The sequence below is a fragment of the Aotus nancymaae genome, unplaced genomic scaffold (assembly GCF_030222135.1).
Source record: "Aotus nancymaae isolate 86718 unplaced genomic scaffold, 86718_ANA_hifiasm-v0.15.2.pri h1tg000049l, whole genome shotgun sequence".
Classification (NCBI taxonomy): domain Eukaryota; kingdom Metazoa; phylum Chordata; class Mammalia; order Primates; family Aotidae; genus Aotus; species Aotus nancymaae.
The window spans coordinates 23,116,664-23,133,009 of NW_026988463.1; the positions used below are offsets into that span (position 1 = coordinate 23,116,664).

At 44.7% G+C, this 16,346-nt stretch overlaps 1 protein-coding gene across 5 annotated transcripts in view; it reads right to left on the reverse strand.

The window, feature by feature from the left end:
* The window catches only part of ARHGAP17 (Rho GTPase activating protein 17), a 95,349-nt gene that overhangs the window by 9,937 nt on the left and 69,066 nt on the right, over positions 1–16,346 (reverse strand). For 3 of the 5 annotated variants that reach the window (XR_010337377.1, XM_012464625.2, XM_012464627.2), the window contains exons 15-19: positions 14,160–14,251; positions 12,478–12,634; positions 9,852–10,085; positions 6,288–6,457; positions 1,666–2,286 (exon numbers count right to left, since the gene is read on the reverse strand). Coding sequence is in view for 4 of the 5 variants with exons in the window: in XM_012464625.2 (XP_012320048.1) it covers positions 1,666–2,286; positions 6,288–6,457; positions 9,852–10,085; positions 12,478–12,634; positions 14,160–14,251 (1,274 nt within the window). In the remaining variant the exon portion in view is untranslated. Of the gene's footprint in view, positions 1–500; positions 549–1,665; positions 2,287–6,287; positions 6,458–9,851; positions 10,086–12,477; positions 12,635–14,159; positions 14,252–16,346 lie in introns of all 5 variants that reach the window. The other 2 variants (XM_012464626.2, XM_012464628.2) reach the window with 2 other exon arrangements.

Below are 16,346 nucleotides of genomic sequence, written 5' to 3' on the forward strand. Positions count from 1 at the left end.
ACTGGGAAGAGTAGAATGCTGGTAAGAGGCTCACCAAAAATATAGAAAATATTCCCTTTTTTTTGTTTTAAAAAAAGAGGCAGGGTCTCACTCTGTCATTCAGGCTAGAATGCAGTGTGCAGTGACATAATCGCTACCCACTGCAGTCTTGAACTCCTAGACTCAAAACGATCCTCCTGCCTCAGCCATCCAAAGTACTGGGATTACAGGCATGAGCCACTGCACCTAACCCTAAGAAAGAAGATACTCTCATCTGAGTGGCTTGAAATCAGGCTCTTAATTTACTGACATCTACTCCTTGAATTCGAAGCACTGCAGCTCAAAGTGCTTCTGATAAAAATAAAGAAATGTCTACATGTACAGAATGGACGGCCCATTGGCTGTCAGGGCACAGGGTCAAATGGCTGTTCCTGAGCACACGGTCAAAAGCACATATGCGGAACACAGCTAAGCAGGAGCATTTGGAGCTGCGGTGCAAGCTGCTCAGGGGCATTACAGACCTTAGTCCTGGAAACCTTCCCCACCTGTGAGGGCACTAGGAAGGGTATCTATTGGGAAACAAACAAAGAAACCAATATGGCTTTGCTGTTTTCAAAATAAAATCAGGCTCTTGATGTCATCAGAAAAAAAGTTATTAACCATTTGTAACAGGTGCAAATTATGCATTATATTCCTGAAAAACAGTTTTTAAAAGATATTTTTAGAATCAGTTAACCATCACCCTCTGGGTTAATGGAAACCTTTAGCACATTTTCAGCTGCGAAGTCACTCAATATGGTTGGAAAGGCCCGAGGTATATTTCAGCTTCTTTTCCAAAAGTCCTCCACTTAGAACAATTTAAACTAGGCTGCTGTAAAAAATGATTTGAGGCCCCTAATTACCATACTAAAAAAACCCATATCCATCCTTAATTAAACAGTACATTAGAGCATTTGGGATGGAAATATATTTGAAATCATAATTAAATAAAATGGTCATGTTCTAGACTACTAAAAATATGCCATTAGGCAGTCCACGAAAGCCTGCACAGTCACCACCACCTTCAAAACAGGTTCCCACTGGCTCTACAGGGAAATCTTGCCTCTTCCCTCCTAAGCCATTAGAGGCCAGCACTCTGATATGATTGTGTCCTGAGATCTCCCTTTTGGAGCATTCAATTTGGCATAAATCATGTTTTTTAAAGTTATACTTGAAATTCTGTACTTAATATGAACACTTTTACTCTTAGAAGTATAAGTACTCTTTAAGCATTTTAATGACAAATTCACTAAGAAATAAAGTTCATGCTCATGTTGTAAAGCACCTTCCACCTGGATTAAAAGTCATTATGTTTAGAAAAATGTAAATGTACATAGGTCTTAAACACATCAGGAGTCAGCAAACTTAAAGGACCAGGTAGTAAATGTTTCCAACTTTGTGGGCCATATCATCTCTGGTCACGACTACCCAAGTCTGCTGTTTTAGCACCAAGACAGCCATAGACATTTGTTAACCAATGGGTATAGCTGTGTTCCAATAAAACTTTAATGACAAAAATTGGCTGCAGGACAGGTTTGGCTTGCACATGTAGTCTGCTGACACCTGCTATAAATCAAAGTTGAAATGGAGTAGTACAAAAGTAATATAGAGTAGACGGGAAAATATGGACATTGATTTCCAACTTACCTGTTACTATCTTGGAAGCTGTTGGTGCTGCGTTAGTGAGGCTGCCGTCTCCAGCTGAGTGGACACCAGGAGGATGGGGGGGTGGGGGCACGCTGGGCCGGTTCCTCGGCTTTGGTACTGGTCTCGGTCTTGGTAAGGTTCCAGCATGTGGCTGTGCAGTCTCAGGGTTACCCCCAACTTGGGTCTGAGGAGCTGGCAGGCTGGGGTTCTGTTTTCCTAGGGGCGGAGTACTGGGGGGAGTTGGAGTCTGGGGAGGGGTGTGAGATGGCTGCTCAAGTCCATGCTCACTGGGCAATGCCACGGGGTTGGGAGGGCCCTGGCTATTGGGTTTGGTGTGCATCAGTGGCGTGGCCTGCGTAGGGGGCTGCGGCGGTGGGTGATTGGGAGCTTGGATTGGAGAGAGGCTACTGGAGAACCTCCGGGGTGCTGAGAGCTGGGAGGGGGCGGAGGGCTGGCCTGGAGGCTGGCCTGTGTGCTGGGTGGGAGGAGAGGGGCTTCGCGTGGGTGGCTTTGGTGACAGACTGGGTGGATGCTGAGATGTTCCTGAAGGACTCTGACCCCCAGGGTGGCCAGGAGGTGGGTTGCCTGGTTTCGGGGGTGCTGGAGCGGGTTTTTTAACAGCTGCACAAAGAGAGAAAAAACTTCTTTCAGTAGGAACAGTGAGGCAGCAAACAACACTACCCTGGCCTAGAGACCAAATTTAACCTCACTAGTAATAAGCCACAGCAACATCACACGCCTCTGATGAGAGGCAGTCAGGAAGGCATCACACTCTGTCTTCCTCCCCAAAACCCGTAACCCCAGTCTAATCATCAGAAAAACATCTAACGAACACAAATTGAGGGCCTTTCTTCAAAATACCTGACCGATACTCTCCAAAACCATCAAGGCCATAGAAAATCACAGGAAGATGGAGAACATGTCACAGACCACAGGAGACTAAAAGTGGAAAAACTAGGGAAATCTGAACAAAATGTGGAGTCTGGTTAATGGTAATGAACCACAAGATGTGATGGCTCACGCCTGTAATCTCAGCACTTTGGGAGGCCAAAGCAGGTGGATCACTTGAGCGCAGGAGTTCAAGACCGGTCTGGGCAACATGGCAAAACCCCATCTCTACAAAAAAATACAAAAATTAGCCGGGCATGGTGGCATGCGCCTGTAATTTCAGCTACTCATGAGGTTGAGGTGGGAGGATCACGTGAGCCCAGGAAGTTCAAGGATGCAGTGAGCTGTGATCACACCACTTCACTCCTGCCTGGGCAACAGAGTGAGACCATTTCAAAAAAGGAAAAAAAAGGGGAATGGCCCAATGTTGATTTCTGAGCTGGGATAAAGGTTCCATGGTCATGTAACATATTAACAACAGAGGAAACTGGGTAAGGGGTTGGGTAAGGTATGGGAACTTCAGCATTAGCTTTGCAACTTTCCTATAAATTCAAAATTACTCCAAACTAGTAAGTTTATTTTAAAAATTAAGTACATTATGAATATCTGAAAGGGCTGTAAAGGCCTATTATTTTGAAAGTTCCAGAAGAAGAAAACTGTTAACAGAGGCCACCCCACCGATATGGAAGTGCTGTCCTCAGCCCACTTAGCAGCCTCCTCATTAGGGACCCATGGGAAGACACAGAAAGAGGCAAGAACAGTCGAAGGGACCACCAAGGATGATCGGTTCACCATGACATAACATGACCCCTGTCCCCAAGCCACCTTCTCCTTGAGAGTTTGATTGATTTTATTAGAATTCCCAATTCTTATTAACCAATTCCGGAACCATTTGAGTTAACAGATATGTCCTGGACAAAAGCATGAATAAAACTGGGAGTTGCCTTAGAATTATTTCTCTAATGAGAGCTGAATCACATCACTCTCCTCCCTATACCAGCTGAGATCAAGGATGGGAACCTGGTACTGAGGGCAGGAAGGAAAACGACAGCTCTGGGGCTCTGGTTTGGGGCTGGGAAGGTTGGGGGAAACGAGAGACTTTAGCCTTTTTCATACTGTGATAAGATCATACTGGTTCCCCAAGAAAAAGAGAAGGAAATGAAGAAATGAACATGTATCACTGTTCACATATCACCGGTACCAAGTAAGTCCTTTTATATAAATTATGCACATTATAATTTATATAATTTATCTCATTTAAGTCTCATAAGCTCATTGCAGGGCAAGCACTGTTATCCCCAATTTCAGGGAGAAGAAAACTGAGGCTTGAAGAGGGCCAGTGTTCCATAACAGGTCACATAGCTAGTAAGGGGCAGAACAGAGACTCCCACCCACGACATGTGGACTCCCTGGATGCTTTCCTCTTCCTCCTTCCTCCATTCCCTGGCTGCCTGTTTCAGGACCCAGAATTCAGGATTAAAAAGGGTAAAGTCTTGGTGGCTCACGCCTGTAATACCAGCACTGTGACTGGCTGAGGTAGGAAGATTGCTCAAGACCAGCCTGGGCAACATAATGAGACCCCAACTCAAACAAACAAACAAACAAAACAAAGCGGCCAGGCATGGTGGTACGTGCCTGTAGTACCAGGACTTTGAGAAGCTGAAGTGAGAGGATCGCTTGAGTCCAGTGGCTGGAGGATGCAGTGAGCTATTATCATGCTACTGTATTCCAGCATGGGTGACAGAACAAGACCCTACTTCTAAAAAACCCAAGAAAGGAAAAAATAGAAAAAAGGGTAAGGTCTCCTCTGCTATACTGGTCTGAACTTTCAACTCTGGAACTCAGAGGATCTTTTCCCACAGAAACCACCAACCAGCTTACATTAGCTGTACTCCAGATTGCCATCAGCATTTTTAAGTCTAGTTTTCTGTCTAAGCAGTACTAATTATAAATTCATACTGAATAAAAGATGGTTCCTGACATTTAAGGGTGTGAAGAGGATTAGGAGAGGGAGCATGGGAGCAGAGTGTCGGGGAAGAGGGGCTGGGAGAAAGGGAGGCCTTGTCTGAGACCACCTTAGAGGTGCTGGGTGGTGGGGAAGGCAAAAAGAATCAAACTCATCCTGCAAAGAAGCCTGGGAGCTGTGATTTCAGGAAGCAGGAAAGACTCCGAATGTGACTAAGAGGAAAACAGTTTTATTAATCCAAAACCAGACTCACACCTGGAATCCAGGTACAGAAGACTAACTTCCCTCAACAATCAGCCGAGATCCTGATTAAGATGACAGTGGCCCAGAAAGGCAGCATTAAGAAGGATAAAGTGGGGGTCTGCAACGAAGCAGTAGACCCGAATTTGCCTCCCTGCCTATAATTTGTAGAAATTCCACTAACATTTGTGTAGTGCTTTATAAAGACCATGCTTTCATAGATAGACACTGTGAATTTAATCCTTTTTTTCTTTTGAGACGGAGTCTTACTCTGTTGGCCAGGTTGGGGTATAGTGGCATGATCCTGGCTCACTGCAACCTCTGCCTCCCAGGTTCAAGTGATTCTCCTGCCTCTGAGTAGCTGGGACTACACCTGGCTAATTTTTGTATTTTTAGTAGACACGGAGTTTCACCATGTTGGCCAGCTGGTCTCAAACTCCTGAGCTCAAGTGATCTGCCGACCTCAGCCTCCCAAAGTGCTGGGATTACAGGTGTGAGCCACTGCACCTGGCCTCTCTTTTTTATTTTAGAGATGGGGTATCACTCTGTTGTCTAGGCTGGAGTGCAGTGGTGCATCATAACTCACTGCAGGCTTGACCTCCTGGGCTCAAGTGATCCTCCTGCCTCAGCCTCCCGGGTAGCTGGGACTATAGGCATGTCACCACACCCAGGTAATTTTTAAAAAATTTTTTGTAGAGGTGGGCTTTCACTATGTTGACCAGATTGGTCTCCAACTCCTGGCCTCAAGCAATCTTCCTGCCTTGGCCTCCCAAAGTGCTGGGATTACAGGTGTGAGCCACCACACCCAGCTGGAAGAAGTGATTTCTGAGGTGAGACCTGAATGGAAGAAGAAATCATGTGAAGATATGGGACAGAATGTTCCGGAAACCCTAATGAGGGGATGAGCTTAGTGCATTCAAGTAACCAAGAGCGGAGTGTCCTGAGATGGGGGAGTGTAAGCTCTGGGTTCAGAGGGAGGCCCCACCAGAGCACAGAAAACCCAGGGTGAGAAGTTTTCATGGAAGCCACTGAAGAGTTTAACCAAGAGACGGCACAATCTGCTTGGAGTTTTAAAGCAATTCCCCTGGGTGCTGGGTGGAGGACTGCAGGGGAGACAGGTGGGAGCAGTTCAGATTCTGTTAATCAGGACCTAGAAAGCTCTCACTCCAATTCCGAGGCAACAGTGGCTCCCAGACCCACAAAGCTGAGAATTACAGAGGCTGTGGTGGTCTCTAAACAGCAAGGGCTTGGGACGCCAGGAAAACTGGGAGCATTTCTGCAGAAGTGACTTTTTGTTAAGCTTTGTCATACCTAAGGAAAAACACTTTTTTAAATGTCTGCTTTTCTGTTCTCTATTTTTTCCTTTTTCTTTAATGACTTTTTTCTTAAATGACTGAATTTTCTGCTTGCCATTTTACAACAGACACAGAAAAGATCTAGTCATAAGCCTCACCATCTGAATCCTTGCACTAACTGAAGGAGGTCTGCGCATCCTTCCCTGAGGGCAAGGAGGAGGGTGGCTGCTTACCTCTGCGCAGCGTATGCGGGCTGGGCCCAGCGGCATTGTGAGGTGGGCCCACGGAGAGCTGGTGGGAGCTGGCAGCTACCTGGCCCTGGTTTTGGCCAGAGGCTATCTGACTGTTGTTTCTCCCTGGTGCAGGTGCAGCTGCAGATACAGGATCCTTGGCTTTAGGAGGACTAAGAGAAGTAACACTCAAGTTAGATGTCAGAAAAATCCCAGCTGAAAAAGCTGAACATACTGTACATACATACAACATAAGATTCCAAGCAGAGTTTTCACTTTGGCAGGCAGGAAAAGGATTTGAAATTCTAACTAGCTCACATTGGGCTTATAAAGCTAATGTTTACTTGGTGCCATATAGGACTACCTATTTTTTTTTTTTTAAAGAGATGGGGTTTTGCTATGTTGCCCAGGTTGGTTTCAAATTTCTGGACTCAAGCAATCCTCCTGCCTCAGCTTCCTGAGTAGCTGGGACTATAGGACTATTTATTTTATGAGATTCATTGCATCAGACTGGACTCCAACCACTCTGCCACTCCAGTATCATGGGAGAGACCAATTCAAAGCAACCAATGCAGAGTTTTCCGTTCTACTGTTTGTACTTAAATTGGGCAGTACTTAATACCACGAAAGGGCATTTAGATATTGACATATACATTGTACAAAACTAAGCAAAAGCCATGGCAAAATAAGACTCTAAATTATAAAGGGCTTGATTATCATCAATAACTTGAACTGAATAAGGAGAATTCAGAGGCTAAATGACTACTCGCAGTCCAGAGTTGGTAGCAGCAGGATAGAGATCAGAACTCAGGCTTCCTGTTTCCTGGCCCAGAACTTTTTATACCAAACATTATAGCTCCATTATGTCAAGGTCACCAAAGAGTGAATAACATTAATGAAACGTACATAAAAATATCTACAGAATACGGTATAAGAAAGAGCAGGCAGGGTGCAGTGACTCACACCAGTAAACCCAGCACTTTGGGAGGCTGAGGTTGGAGGATCACTTGAGGTCAGGAGTTCAAGACCAGTCTGGCCAGCATGGTGAAACCTCATCTCTACTGAAAATACAAAAATTAGCTGGGCGTGGTAGTGCACGCCTGTAATCCCAGCTACTCAAGAGGCTGAGGCAGGAGAATCATTTGAATCTGGGAGTGGGAGATTATAGTGAGCTGAGATTGCACCACTGCCCTCCAGCCTGGGCAACAGAGCAAGATTTCATCTCAATAAATAAATAAGTAATGATAATTAAGAACAAACAAGAAAAAGATAATAAGTGAATTTGCTTAGTTTTTCCCTTCAAACAAAAAAAATTTTAAACCAAAACAAGTATATGCATAGGGTGCAATTATTGGACACACTAACATGGAGCCTATGATGTGCATGGGAAGCCCTATGAAGTTTGAAGCCTTAAATTTTTTAACCTCAAAGTATACTTTCCCAAGGTAAGGAAAATGGAATTCAGGAATGCACAAGCATTCAGCGTTCAGTTTTCATGATGGAACAAGATTCCTATCTCATGAGCAGTTTCACACACAACAAGGCTCTCCCTTCCTCATTCCAAGGACGATAAGAAAGTTCTTTCGAGGAAAATTTATCTGTGTGGGAAAGAAATGTGACAGTCTGTCCTTGTTTTGTGTGCATTTATTTTACTTATATAAAATCATTCAGTGCTTTTCAGATGGTCAACGCAGAACATATGACAACAAAAACTTTGGCACACACTGTATGCAGAGCTACAGCAGCTGCCAGTTCCAAACCACAAGAGATGCCACCTGAAAGTAGCCTCTGGTGGTCATCTGCCGGGATCAGTGTGGAGAACTGAATTAATGCCAATTAAATAAAAATCTCAAATTCTGGTTGGGTGCAGTGGCTCATGCTTGTAATCCCAGTACTTTGGGAGGCCGAGGTGGGCGGATCACCTGAGGTCAGGAGTTCAAGACCAGCCTGGCCAACATGGTAAAACCCCGTCTCCATTAAAAATACAAAAAAATTAGTTAGGCATGGTGGCAGGCACCTGTAATCCCAGCAACTTGGGAGGCTGAGGCAAGAGAATCACTTGAACCTGGGAGGCGAAGGTTGCAGTGAGCCAAGATTGCACCACCATACTCCAGTCTGGGTGACCAAGCAGTGGGACTCCAGCTCAAAAAAAAAAAAAAACCCTACCAAGTGAAACACCTGAGGTAGCGATTAAAAAAAGAAAGAAAGAAAGAAAGAAAAGTAAAAGAAAAAGAAAAAAAAATCTCAAGTTTAAGGTGCATTTTATTAAAAGTTGCAATGACTTTGCAAAGCCACTCCAGGTGGCTTATCTAAAGGTTAAGCAACTAAAAGAGCCTTTTTTTTTTTTTTTTTTTTTTGAGACAGAGTTTCGCTCTTGTTACCCAGGCTGGAGTGTAATGGCGCGATCTTGGCTCACCGCAACCTCCGCCTCCTGGGTTCAGGCAATTCTCCTGTCTCAGCCTCCTGAGTAGCTGGGATTACAAGCATGCGCCACCATGCCCAGCTAATTTTTTGTATTTTTTTTAGTAGAGACAGGGTTTCACCAAGTTGACCAGGATGGTCTCGATCTCTTGACCTCGTGATCCACCCGCCTCGGCCTCCCAAAGTGCTGGGATTACAGGCGTGAGCCACCGTGCCCGGCAAAAGAGCCTTTTAAGAAAATCTACCAGTCAGTCATGATTGTTCACACCTATAATCCAGCACTTTGGAAGGCCAAGGCAGGAAGATCACTTGAGGCCAGGAGTTCAAGACCAGCCTTGGGCAACATAGGGCATCTATGTTTACCCCATCTTTGCAAAAATAAAAAAAATTAGCTGGGCATGGTAACAAGCACCTGTAATCCCAGTTACGTGGGAGGTTTAGGTGGGAGGATCGCTTGAGCCTAGAAGGTGGAGGGTGCAGTGAGTTATGATCACGCTACTGCATTCCAGCCTGGGCAACACAGCAAGATGCAGTCTTAAAAAAAAAAAAAGAAAAAGAAAAAGAAAAAAGATAAAGCTACCATCTTATTTTCCACCTTGGACTCATGGATCAACTGCCCTACAAGACTGAAAACTGAGGGTAGGGGGCAGAGTCTTAGCCACCTCATGTGTCTAGCACAGTGCCTAGCACGTATCAGTGACTCAGGAATCTGTCTGACTGAATGAATCAATGAGTAAGTGAATAAATGCCAGGAATACTAAAATTTAACCAACTTGCCACACTTACATGCTTCCTGGTTAGCACACTGGATGACAATGAACAGATGGTACATGAATGCTGACAGTATACATCAAACAGGTAACAGAGGCTTATCACACTGCGAGACACCCACCGGCTTCCGGTTTCCAGCACCAAAGCAGTGTGGCAAAGAATGCAAACCATTGTTACTTTCTTTGGAAAACAGAAAAAGAAGCGAGCCATTCATAGTCTTTTTTCCTGTCCTCTGCCAACCAGAGGAGTGAAAATAAATCTGTTCACTCCATGCTGTAGCAGTTCTTTGGGCATGGATGCTGTGCCCAAAGGCCACCACCTGCAAGAAGGCTGGAGTGTCCAGCCTCCACTGCCAGCAGAAGTCGGCCTCCTTACCTGCCATCGCCTGGGCTCGGCCCCTGCTCCAGTATGCCCGTGGAGGAGGGGACAGTCCCACCCCCAGAGCTGCTTTCAGCCCTAGAGCTCTGGGGAGGGGGCTCTGGGCCAGCGGGCGCCACGGTGCTGCCATCTGTGGGCGGGAGTGGTGGCTGGAAAGCAGGGGATATGTGCTTTCTATTTAGAGTGCCACCCCGCCGGTGGGCCTGGAAGTCCGTAAGCTTCACACCAAAGCTACACAGAGAGAAGAAACAGTCAACACACCATGCGAGCAGACTACTGAGACAGAAGCCCATCGGTCCACATGTGTTAAAACCATACATGGGGACAGCCACCCAAGTTGCCCTGTGTGCAGTAAAGCGGCAAGGATCAGACTAAAGGCCCCCTGACACCAAGGCAAGCAACTCCACTTGGCTTCAAGCCTGAGCAAAGCCAATGAACCTGGTACTGTTCAATGTCTTTGATCAATTTGGGTGTGAGCAGCTAAAAGCAAACAGGCAGGCCTCACCTTATGAACGACATGTTAGTGTGTTTATTCCCATACTTCCTCTTCCTCTGCCTTTTTTTTCCCCCTTAAGACACAGGGTCTCACTCCACCGCCCAGGCTGGAGTGCCTGGCACTCCAGTGGAACAATCACAGCTCACTGCAGCATCAAACTCCTGGGCTCAAACAATCCTCCAGCCTCAGCCTCTGGAGCAGCTTGGACTACTGGCATATGCCACCATACCGGGATATTAAAAAAAAATTTTTTTTTTAAGAGATGGGGTCTCACTACATTGCCCAGGCTGATCTCAAACTCCTGGCCTCAACTAATCCTCCTGCCTTGGTCTCTCCAAGTGCTGGGATTACAGGCATAAGTCACCACACAAGGCCTATCTCCATACTTCCTAGTTCCCATCACAAATCTGTTTTTGGGGAAAGATGCAGAAGTCAAATCCAGAAGGTCTACCAATGGCAGTGTAAGGTTATCACACCACACTGCCTCTTAACTGAGATGAGATAGAGAAACAATCATATATGTATATGCAAAGAGTACATATGAAAGATAAGGCTGGAAAAGCTGGGTGCAGTGGCTCACAGCTGTAATCCTAGCACTTTGGGAGGACAAGGCAGGAGAATTGCTTTAGCTCAGAAATTCACGACCAGCCTGGGAAACATAGTGAGGCCCTGTCTCTACAAAAAACTTTTTTTTAGAAAATTAACTGGGTGAGGCAGTGCATACCTATAGTCCCAGCTAGTTGGGTGGCTGAGGTGGGAGGACTGCTAGAGCCCAGGAAGTCAAGGCTGCTGTGAGCCATGATCATACCACTGCACTCCAGCCTGGGTGCATAACCCTGTCTCAAAAAAACAAAAAAAGACTGGAGAAAACTGTTGCTTTTGGGAAGGGGATGGCGGCTGGATGTAGCTGGAAGACAGGGTGGAAGGAAAGCTGACTTTTCACTTAAGCCCATTAATCTACGAACTTAACAACTTTCTCTTTCAGTTCAAAAAGTAAAAAGATATCTGGCTCCCTGAACTCGTGCTTACTGGTCAGCTGGCAGGGAGAATACACAAGGCAGGTAACTGAGAATTGTCTCTCATGTGCTGACTAAACTCATAGCACTGTATTTTGAAACTTAAAATACATGAAAGCTAATTTTGTTATGGGTAGAGTTTGTCATCAGAAAATACTACTAAATGTATGAATGAGGGTTGAGAGAGGTAATGTGTCGGCATAGAATAAATGTGGATTTTGGAGGGACAGAATAGGGACAGAATAATGTATACTCCTTTGCTAGAGGTAAAAAAACACAAAACAAAGAACAAGAAACAAACAGCACACCTCACTATAAGATTGGGCAATTAAAATAAGAGCTTGTCATTTTGTTTTAATGTAAAACTATTTCTAGTAATATTATTTCATACACACAAGAAAAGCATGTTACTTCCAACAGGTCTCTTAACTCTTAGCATTCCCAGTGAGTACAGTGGCATTTCATCACACACATGGGACACATTGGCATCTAAAGGCACAAATCACAAACAGTCTTCATTACCCTTGAAAATGCCATGAATTGCCCATAGAAAAGAGTATACAGAGACACTGCTTCTCACTAAGTTCAACACTGCCATTTTTTTTCCTTCTAGAATTGGCAAATATTGAGGTTTTTCCCACTGAACATCAAATTCATCGGTTGGCTTCCATTGTGGGGCCAAATTATACCAGAAATATATCTCCTTAAACACCAAGTCACTCAACTCACTGTGACAGGTGGGTGTTCTCACACTCAATTCAGGACAAAAGTCCACACTATTAAATTTGTTTTCCTTTCTGATTCCCCACAATCAAGTACATTCACGTAAATTTTAACATGCGTATGATGGCGTTCCACTGCAAGGCTTACCACAAGACCACCAAGTTAAGCTGGAACGCATGTGGAAGAAATGTTAACTGACAAGCTACACAGAGACTTCATGGTGAGATCAGTGCTTAGAATGACCTACAGCAGAATTCCAGAAACTATCTGGATGCCATTAGTCGCACGTTGATGGGGACCATTCTCAAAAGTCCACTGAGCGGTACCAGATACTGCAGGTCTAACAACATATTTACTGCGGGTTTGGAAATGAACAGTCAAATTATACCTTTCCTTCTTCATCAAGTCTCCTTCCATCACCGCCATGCTAGCAGGCCGCTTCCTCTCCAGGGTCCCCGAGTCAGAGTCGTTTCCAGTGTGGGATGAGTGATTAGAATTTGGGGTGGCGAGAGGTACAAATGCTTCCGATACATTAAATTCCACCTCTGCAAGAGGGAAAATAAACAAGTGCATGAGACACTGAGCACAGCAGGTGAGGGAGGTCTAAGACACCCCTCATTGGAACCGGAACCTCACTCTTCAGTCCACAACCCCACTATTTCAAAGTGGAAGCTCCTGGCACTCACATCCCAAGAATGGTCTATCAAACCAGTGGGAAGTAATGTAAGAGGACAAGATAGGGAAGAGGTATGAGTTAGAATATAAGTTACACAACTTTTCTCCTTTCTCTTTTGTGGAAAAAAACAAATCTAGAATACAGAAGAGAAAAATGAGCACAGATCATTTATTTGAATCATTCAAAAAGAGATATTTAGCCAGGCCGGTGGTTCACGCCTGTAATCCCAGCACTTTGGGAAAACGAGGCAGGCGGATCACTTGAGGTCAGGAGTTCGAGACCAGCCTGGCCAACATGGAGAAACCCCGTCTCTACTAAAAATACAAAAAACTAGCCAGGCATGGTGGTGTATGCCTGTAATCCCAGCTATTTGGGAGGCTGAGGCAGGAGAATCGCTTGAGCCCGAGAGGCAGAAGTTGCAGTGAGCCGAGATTGAAACACTGCACTCCAGCCTGGGCAACAAAGCGAGTCTCCATCTCAAAAAAAAAAAAAAAAGGGGAGAGAGAGAGAGATTTACACTCTGATATAAAATAGAAATAAAAGGCAACATCAAGTGCCGACTATCCTCAAAGGAAATCTTGAGCAGAATGCTAGCATTCATTCATCCATTCCATCCTCACTGGGCAACCTATACGTATGAGATGTGATTCTTGATAATGACAAAACAGTGGTGAAGAAAAGATGGGCCAAGTGGTGAAGAAAAGATGGGTATCATGGGGCTTGCACCCCATGGGACAGGGCAGCAGGGCTGCTCTGGGGGAAGTAGGTGTGGAGGATCCAGAACAACAAACCTAGTTTGAAAATCTACTGCCTACAGGATGAAATACTAATTCTTTGACACAGCCAACTCAAGCCTTCACCAACTGGCCCCACTGATATCCTGCTTTATCTCCCACCTATGTGCAAATCCATAATCTAGCTAGAGAAACAAAAAGCCCTCTTCCAAGTGAAAAACTCCTGCATATTCAACATCAGCTCTTCTAAAAATCAATTCCTGGCTCCCTCTGCCCAGCACCTGAGTTTGTTGAATCTTTCACCATCCACCTATCTTCTAATTTGCCATGTGTTATAATTTATCTGTTCATGTGGCTCTCTTCTCCAGTGGCCTGAGCTCCCCCAGGAAAGACAGTACGTCTCACCAGCAAACATATGGCACTTGGTGGGTATTCCATGTACACTGACTGGCTATGTTTTGGTGAAACTAAGTGAAATACAATACAATAACCATTATGTCAAAATACAAATGCAAATGCACAAAGGCTGGAAAGAAACATGAAAAAGTAAAACCAATTATGTAATCATGAAGGATAACAGATGTATTTTCTCCTTTAAGACAACTTTTTGCATGATTATCGCATCGCTTTGGTGCTCAGTGAAACCAAAATGAGAATTACCTTCAGGGAAGAACCAGTCGGCATGCTGAATGATGGGTTCAATCACCGCAACCACATGGACGGATGTGGCTGCTGCCATTTCAGCAAGTGTTCTGCAAAGGAAGTTCACAAAATTAAAATACTTCCTGTAGGCAGCATCTAATTTCTGCTGGTTGTGTCAGGGCAATTCAATTATTTTTAAAGGATCAAATATTTAAATACAGATGCAAAAATCAAATTCACAAGGTCCTGGTCTATGAATGTGGCAGTGATCACTCAGGAAAAAATTACTCTGACTCAGCTGCTCCTTAGTCTGCCCTGTGATAACAACCACAGTATCCACTACGCACAGATCCTGTGAGCAGCAATATCAGTCAACAATGCTTTGTCAAATGCTGGTTTCAAACTGGTCGGGAACGAGGGTTGAACTTTCCCACGGGACTAGCATCACACACGGGTGGTAGCTATGTTCTAAGATTAATGATCACTAAAAAGCAATTTTGCCTATGATGTCACCAAGAACATACATGGTTACAGTGTGCCTCTTATTATGCTGGAAAACCTGAGCCCACTATTCACACTTAAGGTCGTCATATATGTGGACTAGTTTCAAGATGAGTCTTCAGATAATAAGAGGGTCTGATGCTAAGGCTCAGAAAGAAGAAAATAAGTAGACCAGATGCGGTGGCTCACACCTGTAATCCCAGTACTTTGGGAGGCTGAGGCGGGTAGGCCAGGAGTTCAAGACCAGCCTGGGCAAGAGAGTGAAACATCATTTCTACAAAAACACAAAAATTAGCCAGGTGTGGTGGCATGCACTTGTACTCCCAGCTACCGGAAAGGCTGAGGTGGGAGATTGCCTGAGCTCAGGAGGTTGAGGCTGTAGAAAGCCATTATCATGCCAATGTACACAGAGAGAGACCTTGTCTAAAAAAAAAAAAAAAAAAGATGATGAAAATAAGTCAGAATTATCATCACCGCTGTCAAGCTCCTGTTTCAGTTGGGAGTCAGAACACCACAAAAGCAAACCACCTGCAAAAGGCCTGACACTTTCTGGCCACCTACCAGGCTTCAGGTTCTTCACCTTGCTTAATTTTTGCAACAACCTGTTATGAGGCCTATTTTATACATGAGGACACCGGGTTTCTAAGAAGCTTGATCCCAGGTCTGAGTGCCTCAAACCTCTCCTCTCCTCTCACATCATTCTGACCTCTCTTCCCACCAGAACATTTTCACCCACTTTCTAACCAAGTAAAATTTCTAATTCCTTTCAAATTCCAGCTTAAAATGCAAGGTCTGCCTGCAAATGATCCTTCCCAGCCTTCCTCCCATCTGGAGTCTGATCAGTCTGTGTGCCTTAGAACCCTGCTGGATTAAGGAGGAACTGTCCTCTCATGTCCTTTCCCATTTTTCTTTTCGAAGAGTATTGGAAAGCAGAGAAGGATTAATAAGGACACAGGCTCTGTAGCCAGAACCTGGGCACACTGCTTCCCTGCTATGCGACCTTAGGTAAATTACTTGTTCTAAGAGTCTGTGTCCTCATCTGTGAAAACGAGGACAACAGTACCTTACTAGATTAAGAAAATAGCTTAGGTATAAATGTCAATGATTCTCTATTTGCTATATATTCCTAATCAATTTCTCCTTTATGTTCTCTATTCAAGAGGTTATTTGTGATTACTAAATGAGATCACAATCCACCAACAGAGTAGCAATTTCCCAGAAGCTTTCTAGCTGATCCCCCGACCTCTCCTCTATTCAGTCTACATTTCATAATGACAACAAAGTCATCTAAGTACAACTTAATCAAGACATTCTTCTGCTTAGGAACTTTAATGAATGACTCCCTACCACCCAGAAAATAAGTCCCAAACACCTCAGTGGGATGTGTTATGCCCTTTAAAGCCAGGCTCTGGCCTTCCCAGTCATAGCCTCATGTTCTCTGTCTTCAAGTTTCACGAGGCCACATGACATGCCCCTCAACACTGCAAACCAGGCCCTTTCATGCCCACAGTGTCTTGGCTCATCCAGGTCCTGGCTGTAGGAAACTCCTGACTCATCAAGGTATAGCTCCAGTGCCATTCCCTAACTAGAGCTTTCCTTGACTTCTCAGCCTGAATTACGTTCCTTTACCTCTGCTGCCATCATACTTGATAAAGCGGGAAGAATATGCCATCCCAAAATATGCCCCTTAGGCATAAGGTTATT